Source organism: Narcine bancroftii, chromosome 9 (assembly GCF_036971445.1).
Source record: "Narcine bancroftii isolate sNarBan1 chromosome 9, sNarBan1.hap1, whole genome shotgun sequence".
Classification (NCBI taxonomy): Eukaryota; Metazoa; Chordata; class Chondrichthyes; order Torpediniformes; family Narcinidae; genus Narcine; species Narcine bancroftii.
In genome coordinates, this window is record NC_091477.1 from 101434365 (window position 1) to 101450077 (window position 15713).

The 15713-nt window shown below is 37.1% G+C and overlaps 1 protein-coding gene across 1 annotated transcript in view; it reads right to left on the bottom strand.

Annotated features, from left to right (window-relative positions):
• Nucleotides 1-1839: 1839 nt before the first annotated feature.
• Nucleotides 1840-15713, bottom strand: part of LOC138743589 (intestinal-type alkaline phosphatase-like) — a 36843-nt gene continuing 22969 nt past the window's right edge. The window contains exons 6-11 of the mRNA XM_069899104.1: nucleotides 12453-12587; nucleotides 12296-12365; nucleotides 9884-10022; nucleotides 9040-9230; nucleotides 5009-5125; nucleotides 1840-2362 (exon numbers count right to left, since the gene is read on the bottom strand). Coding sequence (XP_069755205.1) covers nucleotides 2097-2362; nucleotides 5009-5125; nucleotides 9040-9230; nucleotides 9884-10022; nucleotides 12296-12365; nucleotides 12453-12587 — 918 coding nt within the window. The 3' untranslated portion in view covers nucleotides 1840-2096. The remainder of the gene's footprint in view (nucleotides 2363-5008; nucleotides 5126-9039; nucleotides 9231-9883; nucleotides 10023-12295; nucleotides 12366-12452; nucleotides 12588-15713) is intronic.

The following is a 15713-nucleotide window of genomic DNA, read 5'->3' on the forward strand; positions in this document are numbered from 1 at the left end:
GAGCTTTGCCGGACCCCCTCCGTTCCAGTGCACGGGTGCCCCGGCCTGTGCCCATTCTGATCTGGACTGGCCCAACACAAGCTGGAGGTGCAGTAGGATGTCTCCCATCTGGACACCTTGTAGCCCCCATATTGCATTCTATTTTCAATCGCTCTCTTGTTTGGTCTGTAAATCTCCGTATTGACATTTTGGTGTTGGATAAGCACTCAAAGTTTTTTTTATTTTTCACACTATAAACCAAATTGACCAAGATTCTTACAGACATTTTTCTTCTTAAATATATACAGTGTCGTTTCCTCCCCCTTTTTCCCCCTCCCTCCCTCCCTCCCTCCCTCCCTTACCCCCCTTCCCATTTATTCAAAGTTCAATCTATAAGATACATTAAACCCGTTAAACAATGTTGTCACTTAATAAAAACAAACAAGAAATTCCACTGAGTCAGTTCTTTTCGTTGTCTTCTGTCATTTTAGGTGGTAGATGTCCCCAGTAGGATTTCTCTATTGTGTTCCATGTACGGTTCCCATATTTGTTCGAATATTGTGATGTTATTTCTTAAATTGTAGGTTATTTTTTCTAATGGAATACATTTATTCATTTCTATGTACCATTGTTGTATTCTCAAGTTATCTTCTAATTTCCAGGTTGACATAATACATTTTTTTGCTTCAGCTAGGGCTATCCTAACAAATCTTTTTTTGTGCACCATCCAAATCAAGTCCAAATTCTTTGTTTTTTATGTTACTTAGGAGGAAGTTTTTTGGTATATTGCTTTTTGTGATTTTATTTAATATCTGGTTTAGATCTTCCCAAAATTTTTTCACTTTCTCACATGCCCAAATTGCTGTTGTTCCCGTTTCCTTTTTACAGCGAAAACACCTGTCTGATACTGTTGGGTCCCATTTATTTAACTTTTGAGGTGTGAGGTATAGCCTGTGTATCCAGTTATATTGTATCATGCGTAACCTCGTGTTTATTGTATTTCTCATAGTTCCGGAGCCAAGCTTTTCCCATGTTTCATTCTTTATCTTTATGTTTAGATCTTGTTCCCATTTTTGTTTAGGTTTACCGTTTGTTTCCTCGTTCTCCTTTTCTTGCAGTTTGATGTACATGTTTGTTACAAATTTTTTAATTATCATTGTGTCTGTAATCACATATTCAAAATTGCTTCCTTCTGGTAACCTCAGATTGTTTCCCAATTTGTCCTTCAAGTAGGTTTTCAATTGGTGGTATGCAAACATTGTATCGTGTTATATTATATTTATCCTTCATTTGTTCAAAGGATAATTATTTATTTCCCGAAAAACAATTTTCTATTCTTTTGATCCCTTTTCTCTCCCATTCTCTAAAGGAAAGGTTATCTATTGTGAAAGGGATTAGTTGATTTTGCGTCAATTTTAGTTTTGGTAGTTGGTAATTTGTTTTATTCCTTTCTACATGAATCTTCTTCCAAATGTTGAGCAGATGATGCAATACTGGTGAATTCCTTCGTTGCACCAATTTTTCATCCCATTTATACAGTATATGTTCAGGTATCTTCTCCCCTATTTTATCTAGTTCTAATTTGGTCCAATCTGGTTTTTCCCTTGTTTGATAAAAATCTGATAGGTATCTTAATTGTGCGGCTCTATAATAATTCTTAAAGTTTGGTAGTTGTTTGTACCATTTTTACCGATAACTAAAAATTCTGTCTGGCCTGCAGATAAAGAATCTCAGGCTTGTTTGTGATGTCATGTATATCCTCTGGCAGTAAGTTTGAACTTTGAATATTTCAATCATTTGGCCTAGGATCCATTTAAAAGCAATGAGAAAAACAATAAAATAAGACACAGGTACAGGTGACCAGACTTTTTGATTTTTATTTTTAACAGGAGTGTCAAGAATGATGTTCAGTGATTTATCAGTAATCATGTTTTTGTAAAGTGCATTGTCTTCAAAACATTATTCAAGTACAAGTGTTTCAAGATATATAATAAAGTACTTGTTTGCTTACCAAAATAGGCAGCAAAGAGAAAGGAGAGGTTGATTTAATCTGGCATTGATTATCATAATTATAATTATTCATGTGTTGAACATTAATACATATGCATTAAAAATCATCAATATTTTAGGAAATAAGGTATCAATATCAAAATACAAAGAAGCTTAATAGGCTGTAGCAAGGATCCACCATTGGGATTTGGTGGACAATCTGTGTATGGTTCAATGCAAGTAGCATATGCAATCACGTGAGCAATGTAATTCTCCTCATGTGTTTTATGGAATAAATAAGCCATGGGACCTTTAGCAAAAATTGCAACATCTTCCCCACCATGTGTTTCTGAATCCAGTGGAACTGCAGCCTGTTGCATATAATCCTTGTGCTCTATCAAAGAGAGGATCTTATTACAGTGGGGCACATAATATTGGATTGCGGTCTAACTGACAAAATGAGCAATTAAAATATATTAATCATATAATTTTTTTTAAAATTGAGTTAATCAAAACTGTTCAATAATAATCCATAAAATATGCAGCATTAGTTCAGGAAACTAGCACTAGGTGAATGATCAGCTATTATTTTAATGAATGGTGAAACAGACATGAAGTGCCAAATGATCTAGTCCTACTTTTATTTCTTTTGTAAAAAATTTAGACATACAGCACGGTAACAGGCCATTTCATCCCACGAGTCCGTGCCGCCCAATTTACACCTAAATAACCTGCACCCCCTCCCTCCCAGTATGTTTCAAATAGTGGGAGGAAACTGCAGCCCCTGGGGAAAACCCATGCAGACACAGGGAGAATGTACCAACTTCTTACCGACAGCACAGGATTTGAACCCTGGTCCCAATTGCTGATAATGTAAAGGTGTTGCTACACCAACCGTACCACCCAGATAAGTTCTCTTAACTATGGCTGGAATGACCTCTGTGACAGGATATAGATATGCTTCTGGGAGATAAATTAGGGCAGGGCTTTTAGTGTAGGTCACACACAAACACTTTAAAACAGATTTTATTTAAAATACTGGAGCTCTGCTCATGCTAGATATATCGGGGCCAACAATCTTTGCAAAAGCTTTGGAGAGTACCCAAGAGACTTCACAATGGATTGTTGTTCACAAAAAGGCACAGATGAAAGAACATGTTGGAACCACATTCTGTCTGGAGTGGAACTTGCTATTCTAAGAGGGTCATGTGGTTTGCAAGCAGAGAGTCAAACAGGCTTTCTCTCTCAGAGAGAGACAGACAGACAGAGATCGGTTCTACAGTTTTACAGTCAGCAGCAACAACTGGAACTGGATTTTGGGGTCATCTGGGCTCGTAACATTTTAAGGGATCCCGGACGAGCTGATCTCTGTCTCTCTAAGAGAAATGTTTGCAAACCACATGACCCTCTTAGAATAGCAAGTTTCACTCCAGACAAAATGTGTTTCCATCATGTTCTTTCATCTGTGCCTGTTTGTAAACAACAAAGCTTTCCAAAGCTTTTGCAAAGATTGTTGGCCCCGATATATCTAGCATGAGCAGAGCTCCAGTATTTTAAATAAAATCTGTTTTAAAGTGTTTGTGTGTGACCTACACTAAAAACCCTGCCACAATTTATCTCCCAGAAACATATTTATATCCTATCACTCCACAAAAAACCCCACTCAAATTAAATTACTGTACCTACAAAGTTGTAAACTATGATGGTCCTGTGACTATTAAGGCTAAAAGTTGCATACTCTAACCTCACATACTCCTTTCTAAATGCTCTAATGTTTCTCTTAATTGACAAAAAAAAATATGGCACAATTTCACTGACTGGAATTGCCTGTTCCAATTAGAACTGGGTGTTTTCAGCCATCAGCAACCTTCGGACAGAGATTTATATGCTGTCTCAAACATCACTACACATTATTGGACTGCAAGTGTAATCTGATGATGAATCACGCCTCGTTGGGATATATTGCAGTGAATGCAGCTCAGAACAAAATACAAACTTCCCTCCCCACTCCTGGACTCCACCTATATATTTTGTTGCCTTAGAGGACTGAAGAACCCAACATGCCTCCCATTGTAGAGAAGGCTCAAGCATGTAAAATGATGTACCAATGGAGATAAATACAGTTTCTTCCCCACAGATATCAGGATCCTGAACAAACCAACAGTGATATTATGTAGCCCTGGCATAGTAGTCACTGATCTTTTATTCAATGTGCTCTTGTTCTACTTTATAGGGCTGTATGAGTGTTGTAGTTAACCTGTTGGACTGCTTGCAGAAGAACCCTTCTCACTGTACAAGGTACAATGTGACAAATAAACTTAAAAATTTCAAACTTATTTTACACTGGATAATAACCACTGCGACTTGCACAAGCCAAACACCAGGCATGGGATCCAAGTACCCATTGATGATAATGGGGATTACAGGCCAATGGGTGAGAAGGTAAAGGAGAAGGTTAAGCAATTCTGTCAACCTTTTAATGTGCATTAATTATTCTTTTGATTATTTGTTTTAAATTTAAATATTTTTATGTTTCTGAATGTCATGGACATTTAAAAAACTGTCAAAGATCTTATCTGTTTTGATAGAAGACAGGATTCTGCCCAGAGCGTCTTCTGCTGAAGTCTGTCAGGGACATTCATGACACGTGTGTCCCAGTTTCTATAATTACAGAGGCCCAGTTGCCACTACGTTCACCTGAGTTAGGTACAGTATACAGCTAGATGTATAGCCCACCTCACTGACAAAAGGCAGAGGAGGAAAAACCCAACACCCAACCCCAACCCACCAATTTTCCCCTGCAACCGCTGCAACCGTGTCTGCCTGTCCCGCATCGGACTTGTCAGCCACAAACGAGCCTGCAGCTGACGTGGACTTTTTACCCCCTCCATAAATCTTCGTCCGCGAAGCCAAGCCAAAGAAGACAGCTAGATGTCTAGTAGTAATATCTAACTCAGATGAATGTAGGCAGGGGCCATGGTTAATAACTCTCACCAATGCTAGCACAATTTAGCACATTAAATATTCAATACTTTCTTACCACTTGCAGTTAAGGTTATGTTTGGTCTTGTGCCATTTATGATTGTATAACCAGGTCCATTTCCATACAAGATGCTTGTATATGGCTTCTTGTCACTTGCTAATTTAGGTGCCAATCCTACATTTGAAAATATTATTTCCATATTAATAGTTAATAACTACATGATTCATGAACACATTCAGGAATTCAGAATAGTTGTTAACAAAATATAACTTAATCTCTTTCCTGCATACAAACCAAGAATTTAACCATAATTTGCAAACACTGTAGTTTGGTTCAACAGCATTAAAAAAAATATAATGGTTACTGTTGAATGAACAGGTTCAAACATTTAAGCTTATTTTCATTCTACTTAAATATTGCTAAAATGTCCAAAAAAGCATTAGTGATTAAATCTTTCTTCAACTGGATTTGAAATATCAGCATCTTTGTATTTCACAGTCAATTTTTAAAATTCTCTCTTGTAACTAACTATAAGATTACCAAATTTTATTATTTGTATACACACATTTAAAAGTTCTACTCAAACCAAGACCTTTTAAACTAATTTGATTCTTAATTTTCATCGACCAGCTTTATATCATTCAATTTTCTCCAAAATGTCATGTCTATGATAGTAGAAAATGTTAACAATAATTACAATCAATAAAAATATCTAAATGCACGATGAAACAATTTTCAGAATACTGCCAAGACAAACCTAAATGCAATTTAAATAATAATGAATTTTGTATATCAATTACAACGAATTGTAAGAAACACAATTGTTTATTTATTAATTTTCTTTATAATGTTAGACAGAGCATGGTGTAGTGGATAAATATTGGGAGGAATTTGGTATGATTCGAGTGGGTTACATACATACACACATTTTAAAACATCTTATTTGAAGTACTAAGAATTCATATTCAGTAACATTGCAGGATCTATGGAGAATGTTATGGACATTTCACAAGTAGGTGCTAATTGAAATTATGTCATAAAATGAATAGACCATTGTCTTGGAGGAGACAAAATGGCTGTTTGCAAGTACCTACAGTCTTGGGTTTTGTTTACCTAAGATAACAGCTTAATTAAGAGGGAGAACTCCTGTGGTTTGCTGAAGAAGGGGGGGGGGGGGGGGGTTTGCAAGTAAGAAAGTCACTGGGCTTTCTAGCAGTCTCAGTTGGGGAGAGAGAGAGAGAGAGAAGACAAGCTCAACAAGTTCTCTCAGCCAGTGTGTGTGTTACACTGAAAGAGACTGAACAGTCACAGCTGAAACAAGCCAGGAAAATCTGGTGGGAAACAGAAAGTTCCTGAGTGGCCGATGGCTGAAAGTGCTATCTGTCTGTCGTTTCTCTTGGAATAAGTGGAACAGAAAGGTGACTAATGGTGGTAGCTCAGTTGTGGAAATCCCGGAACAACGAATCTGTCTCTGCAAACGCTACAAGAACCTTCCTGAGCGGTAAACATTTACCTTTCGAGCACCAAAGCCTGGTGAACTTTATACATGTTAAATTCTGTGCACAGTATAAGAATTGCCTACAACCAGTGAACTTGGAAGAATGAGAAGTGAGATTGAACTGTGAACCAAAGAACTTTTCTAAAATTTACACACACATCAAATGTGTGTGCCGAGGATTAGAAAGGGGTTAATTAGGGTTAGTTAAGTATAGAGATAAGTTAAAATTTGATTCTATTTTCATGTTTAAAGTTAATTAAAAACAATTTTTGTTTAAGTAACTACTTGTCTTGGTGAGTGTCCATTGCTGCTGGGTTTTGGGGTCCTTTGGGCTTGTAACAATGGCAACAGGCCTTTTTGGCCCATGAATCCATTCGACCCAATTTACCTGCATCCCTGGTACATTTAAAACAGTGGGAGGAAACTGGAGTCCCCAGAAAAACCCACACAGATGGGGAGAACAAACAAACTCCTTACAGATAGCACAGGATTCAAACCCCAGTCCCGATCACTGGCACTGTAAAGGCATTGCGCTAACTGCTACCAAATTAAAATTTAAGTTTCTCAACTAGTTGTTAATATTGGTTAAATTTGATTCTAACATCTTCAGATAATATTATATGAACTTCAACATCAATAAGAATTAATAAACTTAAGTTGTTTAGTAACCTAAACTTTTGCTTCAGTTTCACATGTAGTTCAATTACTCCCATTTAAGATCCGAAAACATTTCCTGACAGACACCTTGCTAATTTTAATTCTGATCATGTAAAATTTTATTTTCATCAGTGAACTGTTAACTATACGTGAAGCTGAATCAAAAGTTTTTAGGTGACTGAACAACTTAGGTTTATTTATTCTTATTGATGTTTATATTTTAAGGAGTCAATGTGATTAAATCTAGCAAATGATATTAAGGGAATAGTAAAAAAACACAGAAATGCTAGAGGAAAAGAATAATTTGCAGTATCCATAGGAGGTAAAGATATATGGGTATTTATTGATTTATGACTGTAATTAGGACTGAAAGATCGGTCGTATCTCGAAATGGATGTAAGATGCAATTTTGCCCATGCACGAGGAGTACCCAATTCTTGAAACAAACTTTTAATTAAATCTTTTTTTTTCATAGATTTGGCAATAACAACTTAAAGCTTCCTGAATTTGTCGATCAACCTTGGCGAATCTTTCCACATTCTGGTGCATGGTTACCTTGTTAGTCAGCATCCCGGGGTCCATAGGCTGGGTGTGGCCATCTTGATTACGTACGCGCACAGGAATCAATATGGTCACACCCAGCCTACGGACCCAGGGACAATGACTAATAAGGTAAGTACACACATTTTGGCTCTTTCATGCCCTGTATCCCTGTTGTCGTTTGTCAAATACAGCATAATCTGTGTAAATGTTATATTTTTCCCCACTTTAAAAAAAATTTTCAGTTGTGCAGATGGATACAAGTTGCATAGGTCGCAAGTTGGGGAGTACCTGTATAACTAAAGTTTTGGGCCTAAATCATTCATCAATGTCTTCACTTTTACCTCCTATGGACATTGCAAGACCTGTTGAGATCCTCCAGCATTTTTGTGTTTTTACTGCAGTCACAGCATCCGTAGACTTTCAGGTTGCACAATATGAAGGGAATGTTATCTCTTTTCAGAATCTTGCTTCCATTTTGAATCACGTATGGTTAACTGTCTGGTTGCACACATAGTCAGATGATAATGAACTAGAACTCAAACAGTTAGCTGGGCTAAAGGACCTTTATTTGTGCTGTTCACATCCATGACTCTGTTCTTCTGAACAAAATTATTGACAGGAACCAGAAAATAATGGACAAAAAGATAAGATGTGCCTTCATGCACTGCATGTTACAACAGTGTAAAATTGTCTAATATTAAATATGTTTTATACACCTTTTATGCAATTTTATTTTAGAATTTGGTTACGAGTCGTACACAAATGAAATTTACAATCTTATCTTTTTATTTACTATTACCTTTTACCTGATATTAAAAATACACAGTGATTATACTGTTCTTAAAAATACCATCTTAAAAAAGTTTACAGTGATTAAATTCAACAGGATGCTGATTTGAATATTTGAAGTTAATTCTTTTGCATCAGGGAGATTCTTGTTCACTTACTTGATTTGCTCATATAAATTGTAAATACAGGATGAATTTTTGTCAATATTTTCTTCATTCTAAATGATATCAGAATATTTTCTCACTCAATATTGTATCTAAAATTAGTTAACACAATTTGTAACAAAAATTGTTTGATGTTTGCATATTTTAAAATTATTTCTCATTTAAATCATTGCTATCTTGATAGATATAAGAAAAATTTTCAAGGGAAATTTCATTTTTGTATTTTTTTTAAATTCAATTTTTTTCCAATTATTTTCTTTTGTCAACTGGATTTTGAAATCAGTTTCCTTCCATGCAACAATAACTTGTGTTGACATACTTCTTTTAATGCGATAAGCTTGAAGTTCATCAGAAAGGGGATTTATCCAACAAAATTCACTATTTTATGCTCATTTTGGCCTTTCATTTTCCAGTAAAGGTAACATGCTGTTACTCACCAAATATTGAATTGCCACGATGAGTTTTTCCACCAAAACTAAAGACATGAGAATGATCTGCAGTTACAATGGTGAGAGTGTCATGTTCACGGGCCAAGTGACCACCTTTTTCAATCGCCTCATCAAATTTTACTGCTTCATTCAGAGCATGGTGCGCCATTCCATCATGGTGTCCGTGGTCAATTCTCCCACTTAAAATAAAACATAATATTTAGTTTGATCCTCATAAGCATTCAAACTTGCATACTGCACATAAATAAAACGAAGAGAAAAGTTCCCTGTTCAGAAACACACTTTAGCAAACCTTTACAACAGTGAATCTGTTGAACAGAAACGGAGCATTCAGCCTAATAGGCCCACACTGATGCGAATGTTAGTCCATGTGGAAAATGTGGAAACTTTAAATAGGACTCAAACCTCTTGAAAAGTATATATGCCACTGGTCAGCAACTCTTGGAATGATAGTGTCAATGCGGAAATTATTATATTAATTCATTTCCAGCAACATATGCTCATTATCAAGAAATGGTCTTCTCTTTGCAACATTCAGATATAGGCCTACAGTATTGGTGGGATAGCATTCAAAATCCCTGCACAAACGGCTGATAAATGGAAAAGTAAAGCAGAAAAATCCCAGTAAACTATCTTCAGCCTCCTCCTTAGTGACGCTAATATTCCTGCATCACCAACAAATCACCAACAAATCAATTTCTTTTAATTTCCAGATTTTCAATGATTTGATTTAATTAAATATTAGTTTCGTAAAATCTGAAGGAAAATATTTCAGAACTCACATTGGTAAACAACACCATTTTTCATCATATTAAACAAAGATTTAATTTACTTATCTTCAACAAAAAGGAAAAATCCCTTTGGATTTTTACTGAGAATTCTTATGGCTTTATCCGTCATTTCAACAATAGATGGATCCATCGTCTTATTCCGATTTAACTCGTATTTCATATCTTTGGGCTCAAACAAACCTAAAAACAAAACCATTCATGTCAATTATGCATTTTTAATATCTTGAGACTTAGTGGGGTAAAAGCTACTCTTCAAATTAATTGCACCACTATTTTTTTTTTAACTCTGAGCTAACTTAGTCTATTATCATGTGCTGAATAAACCTGGACAATATTGTGCACATTTTTGAAGTTAGTGGATTTGTAAGACAATTCCAAACTGAGAAATTGGGGCTTTCGGATTTTTAAATTACTTCCCAGGGAGTGTTCGAACAATGGTGTCTCAAGTATCCTTATTGGAAGTTCGCAGTCTCTCATTTCAAACTTGCAGTTTGAACTAAAATTTACTGGTACGCTTCAATAGGTAATGGACTGCAAGAAAAAAAAAATGTGCAAAGATTATTGTTTATTTTCAATCTGGTGTAGAAAGAAAGAAATACTGGTCAAATTCTTTCATAATCCTCCCTGGACCTTCAAAGTATTTTCCAGCCTTTTGAAGTAAAATCATTCTACTCATTTATGAAACACAGCTGTCAATTATGGTACAGCAATGTGCCATGAAAACCATTGTACCAATGAACTGATAACCTGTTTATTGTTGAATGCAAATAACATTTTGTCCATGACACTGAGGTCAAAATACTTCCAGGCCTTTGTGCATATAGGTTCTGACTAATTCATTAATTCAGCAGTTATGAATGGAACTGAAGAGTGAAATAATTAGGAAAACATGCCTCTCTCGATGATATGATAGAACAAACAGATGAAAATGCCTGAAGAACTCCTGCTGTATTGTCTTGGGTGTGATAATTTGCCTCACCTTCCACGTAAAACTTGTCAACAGGATGTTTCTCCCCCTGATTCCTGATGACTTCATATATATCAGTCCTTTGATCAAAAGCCACCTTACTGTTACTGACAGTCACTTTTACCTCAGCCAAAATTCCTACATTATACTACAAAAAAGCTTATTGATTGAAAGTAATTTTGACGTTTTAAAGAGGATATGAAAGGCATTAAATAAATGTAAATATTTCTTTGATGTAACTTCAAAGAACTATGTTAATCTATGTTAACAATTAATCAGTAACTGTTCTCTAAATTAATTATACAGTAAAACCTCATTAGAACGCGGTAGTTGGGGTTCAAGATGTCATACCGCGTTACAGTCGAGTCGGGGAACAGATGCATATGATTCAGGAAATAGGAAAACAGAATACTCTGACTCAAACTCTATAATAAGACCTTTAAATTCCACATATTAACGTACACATCTTGTAAATGAGACACGAGTCTATTTTTGAGTTAGTGGCTGTTAGCCTGGCATCCTAAAATCAATGTTTGGGGTCCACAGCGATTCTGCGGATTAACGAATCACGTACTAATGAGGTTTCACTGTATTAACTTCAATGATTTGATTTAATTAAATATTAGTTTTGTAAAATCTGAAGGAAAATATTTCAGAACTCACATTGGTAAACAACACCATTTTTCATCATATTAAACAAAGATTTAATTTACTTCAACAAAAAGGAAGGAATCACAACAATAAAAACCAGACAAGTAACTCCACAGAAATTCACCCCGACATAATTCACACATCATGACCCAAAAATAGAATAAAAATCACTCTCATAGAATTTGCATGAAAACAGATAAATAAATCAATGTATTTGTTCAACTTGTGTTTCTTGATGCATGCACAGATAACATAAGCTCACCTCTAGCCCCTGAGCCTGTGGCACCCACATATCCCAATGAACCGACAACCCCTGTGTGGTGATGCACACATTCGATGGCCAAGTGAACTGGCTCAGTGTGTTACGCGCATGTCATTGGAGCAGCTGCATCAAAGATGGTGTCATGTGGCCTTTTCCGGCAGAAGCTCAGGGCCTGCATGATTAATTTTCCGGTGCGCTGGGGCGGGAGCTTCGAATGGCTTGAAAGCAGAATGAGCCAATCGAAATAAAGTTCACGACTTCTGATAGTCTCATTTATTCACTCGATTAGCAAGCTCGCTAGACTTGTACATTTTGAAGGGCAGGAGGAAACCAGAGGACCTGCAGGAAGCCCATGCAGACATGGGAAAACATACAAACTCCTCAAGACAGTGCCCGATAATGCCCAAGTTGCTGGCGTTGTAATGGCATTGCACTAACTATGCTGACATAGAAAATTGTGATACAGATCGTTTTCTAAGAACACAATTCTCTGGAAGGGTTGTCTGTAGCCTTTTCATAACCTTTGAATATAAAAGTGGGGGGGGGGGGGAGGATACATTTTGGAAGACTCACCCATCAAATACTTGGTTTTCTCCACATCAACATCATCAAATTGGCTTTTGTTCCAAACATACACTGCATCCTGGAAGAATGCAATATTTTAGAATAGGAATATTATTGGCTAAAACTTTCAATGAAGTGTATCGTGTGGGAAAATATAAGGAAATACCTTTTTGTTTTTTAGCCACTGTTTAATCAAATGTTGATTGTCATTTCGAATGCCATTCTGTTTTGTGTTTTCTGGATATTCAGGGTCAGCACTCCCTTTAGGAGTCATGTACATTCTTCCCCCTCCAAGTATGACCTGGAATAAAAAAAACATTGTAAAACTGAGCTGTACCCATGGCAATTACTCAGTAATTCTGGAGGCTGTACAGTACATCATGTGTCATACAATTTGGTACAACCATAACTCTAAGTGCAATACTAGTGCTGCAAAAAGGTCTTCAAGTTTAAATTTGTACCATTTTCATCTCTGAGCAAGAAAGCCTAATCCAATCATCCTTTGAAAGGACTATTTGTTTAACTGATGTGGTGATACACCACTAGCCTACTGCAGGGGGCGACCTGTGTACCTGCAGGAAGAGCAACACCTGGCCGGCTGTCAATCAGCTGACCTGAATGGACCGAGCCCCACCTGGTCGGCAGCCAATCATTCGCCGTGACTTTCCTGAGTTTTAAAGATGGCCACGACCACCTTTGATTTCTTCACAAGAGAATTTTCACCCAGGGACCTGCTAGTCACTACACAAGGTTCACGTTTCTGAAGCCCACTTTAGGTTATTCTCCTCTAACCACCCTCTCTTGCATTCCCGAATTGATTCCAACGTGTAGGGTTCCCAAGGCCCAAGGAAATGAGTTTGACACAAAGCGACACACTCCTGACAACTGGGGGTGCACTCCCAACACGAGTGGTGGAGAGAGTGAAGGAAAGGGGGAAAATGGGAGAGGGGTGAGAGAGAGGCAACGCCCGGGGTTAAACTGCAAAACAACTCCAACTGCCCAGTGCCAATCATCTAACTCCTGACGCCGACAGTCTCAGCCTCGTTGATCCTATTAATCTAATAGCCTTTTAAGAATGGTCACATATTCAGTCGCACTCTTGCCAAATTAAAGAAACATTTTATTTTGTAAAATAGACAAAATTGATGATAATTATATTTACAAATAAATGTGCTTCACAAACCATGCAAAGAACTGCACAATCACAAAGGGTTGTTAGCTCGGCCTGCAACATTTCAGGCACCAGACTTCACTCCATTGAGTCCTTGCCCTCTTCACTCTGCTACCATCAGGAGAAACGTTCAGGAGCGTGAAGACAATCACTCAACGCCACAAGGACAGCTTCTTCCCCAATGATATCAAATTCCTTACTTTGACTTTTCGTGGACTATTTTTATTTATTTTTGTAAGGTGGTTTGCAGCCACAAAACAAAACAACGAATTCCATGACTTGTTCAGGACAATAATTCTGATTCTGATTTAGGAAGCTGACATTAGGAGGATGGGAGAGAATTCATTCCACACATTTTAACTCAAGTTTTCAACATATCAATATATATTGCAGCCCCACTAATCATACTATTCTAACCTTTAAAAGAAACTTGGCAGCCCAGTTAGTGCAGTGGTTATTTGTTACAGCACCAGTAAATGGGACCAGGGTTCAAATCCCGTGCAGTCTGTAAGGAGTTTTTTACATTCTCCCTGTGTCTGCGTGGGTTTTCCCTGGAGGCTCCGATAGATACACTCAAGATACACTGTCCCATGTATTAGGGGTTGAGAGTTAATTGGACTCCTGGGATGAAAGGGCCAATTGCATTCTGTTATGTCAAAATTTAAAAAAATTAAAAATTGTTTTATGAAGAGACCAGGACTCAACAAAACCATCACTCCAGGCACCAGGATGAAAGTCTCCTCACATGAGTCAACCAAAGACTTGCATCGCTTTCAGTTGATTAGAAAGTGAAACGCTTCAGACAGCATTTTTGTACTATACTAATTTCCATATTTTATGCCTTTGAAGGAGGGTATTCAGCTTTGTCTTCCTACATTGCCATGAACTCTTCCTGGTTTCCACCATTTAACTGCCCACTAATTAATCTTCCAAACAATATGCCTTTAAGATATGGGAGGGAAGCAGAGGAAACCTGTGCAGACACAAAGAGAGCATGCAAACCAAATAGTGATGCCCTGGTGGTCAGAATTAAACTGGACTGCTGGTATTCAAAGGCAGTTTCTCGACTAGTTATGTACCTGTACCATCCTCTCTATCAATATTGGCCAGTACCAAAGATTTCCACCCTTCACCATGAAAATGAGTGTGTAATAAAATAATCTCTTTTAAGCTATTAAATTTGGAATTGGTACTTTGATTTTTAGGAAATAGGTTATAAAAGGGAGGAGGCCATACAGTGAATGGTTCATAAGAAAGAGCAAGTTACTCTGAACTATTAAACCATGATAGCTTGAGTACAGATAGCAAGTTATATTCAGTACCCTCCTTTGAAGAAGACCGCAGAGCCCACCTCACTGACAAAAGACAAAGGAGGAAAAACCCAACACCCAACCCCAACCAACCAATCTTCCCTTGCAACCGCTGCAACTGTGTCTGCCTGTCCCGCATCGGACTTGTCAGCCACAAACGAGCCTGCAGCTGACGTGGACATTACCCCTCCATAAATCTTCGTTCGCGAAGCCAAGCCAAAGAAAAGATTAGGTAAATAGGTTTTCCACAGCATTGCTCATTTCAAGTCCAGAGAAAGAGAATAGTTTTATTCACCGGAGTGGAAACAAATTGCATGGAGAACTAACTGCTTGAGGTCTAAATGTTCTATGTAAAAGAGCAAGAAATATCATGTTTTCATTATTTAATTTGCTTTATTATTTTTCCTTGGTGCTTTTTAAGATTGGTTAAAAGATTTAGTACTTTTGTTCAATAATATTAGAAGTAACTTAGCCACCAGAAATCAGAACTATGGAATCCATGGCGGTCAGGTGAACTTAAATGCAAGCGATTAAATAATAACCTGAAATGATTTATAATAAAAGATGATTTCATTAAAGGGCAACCATGAACCCACAGGATTGTTCCAAAATCCATCTGCTTTCATAATGCAAAGGAAATATGCCATCACACCTGAAGGTGACTCAAGATCTGTCAGTGTGGTTTATCTTTTATCTGGGATAGACAAAAATATGCCAGAATTGTATGAACTAATAATAAGACAGAATTATTTGTACATTTTTTAAATAACTGCAGCCATACTGACAGAAAGTAGCACAGTGAAATAAACCCCATCATGCATTTTTTCAGAGACCATTTCTCTTTGGAGGAGTGCTGTATGATTGGATTACCATAAATATTCGAGTATAATGCAAAAAAAATTACCTCTTTTTTCCCTCCCTTCAAAAATAGGGGGGGGGGGGGTGG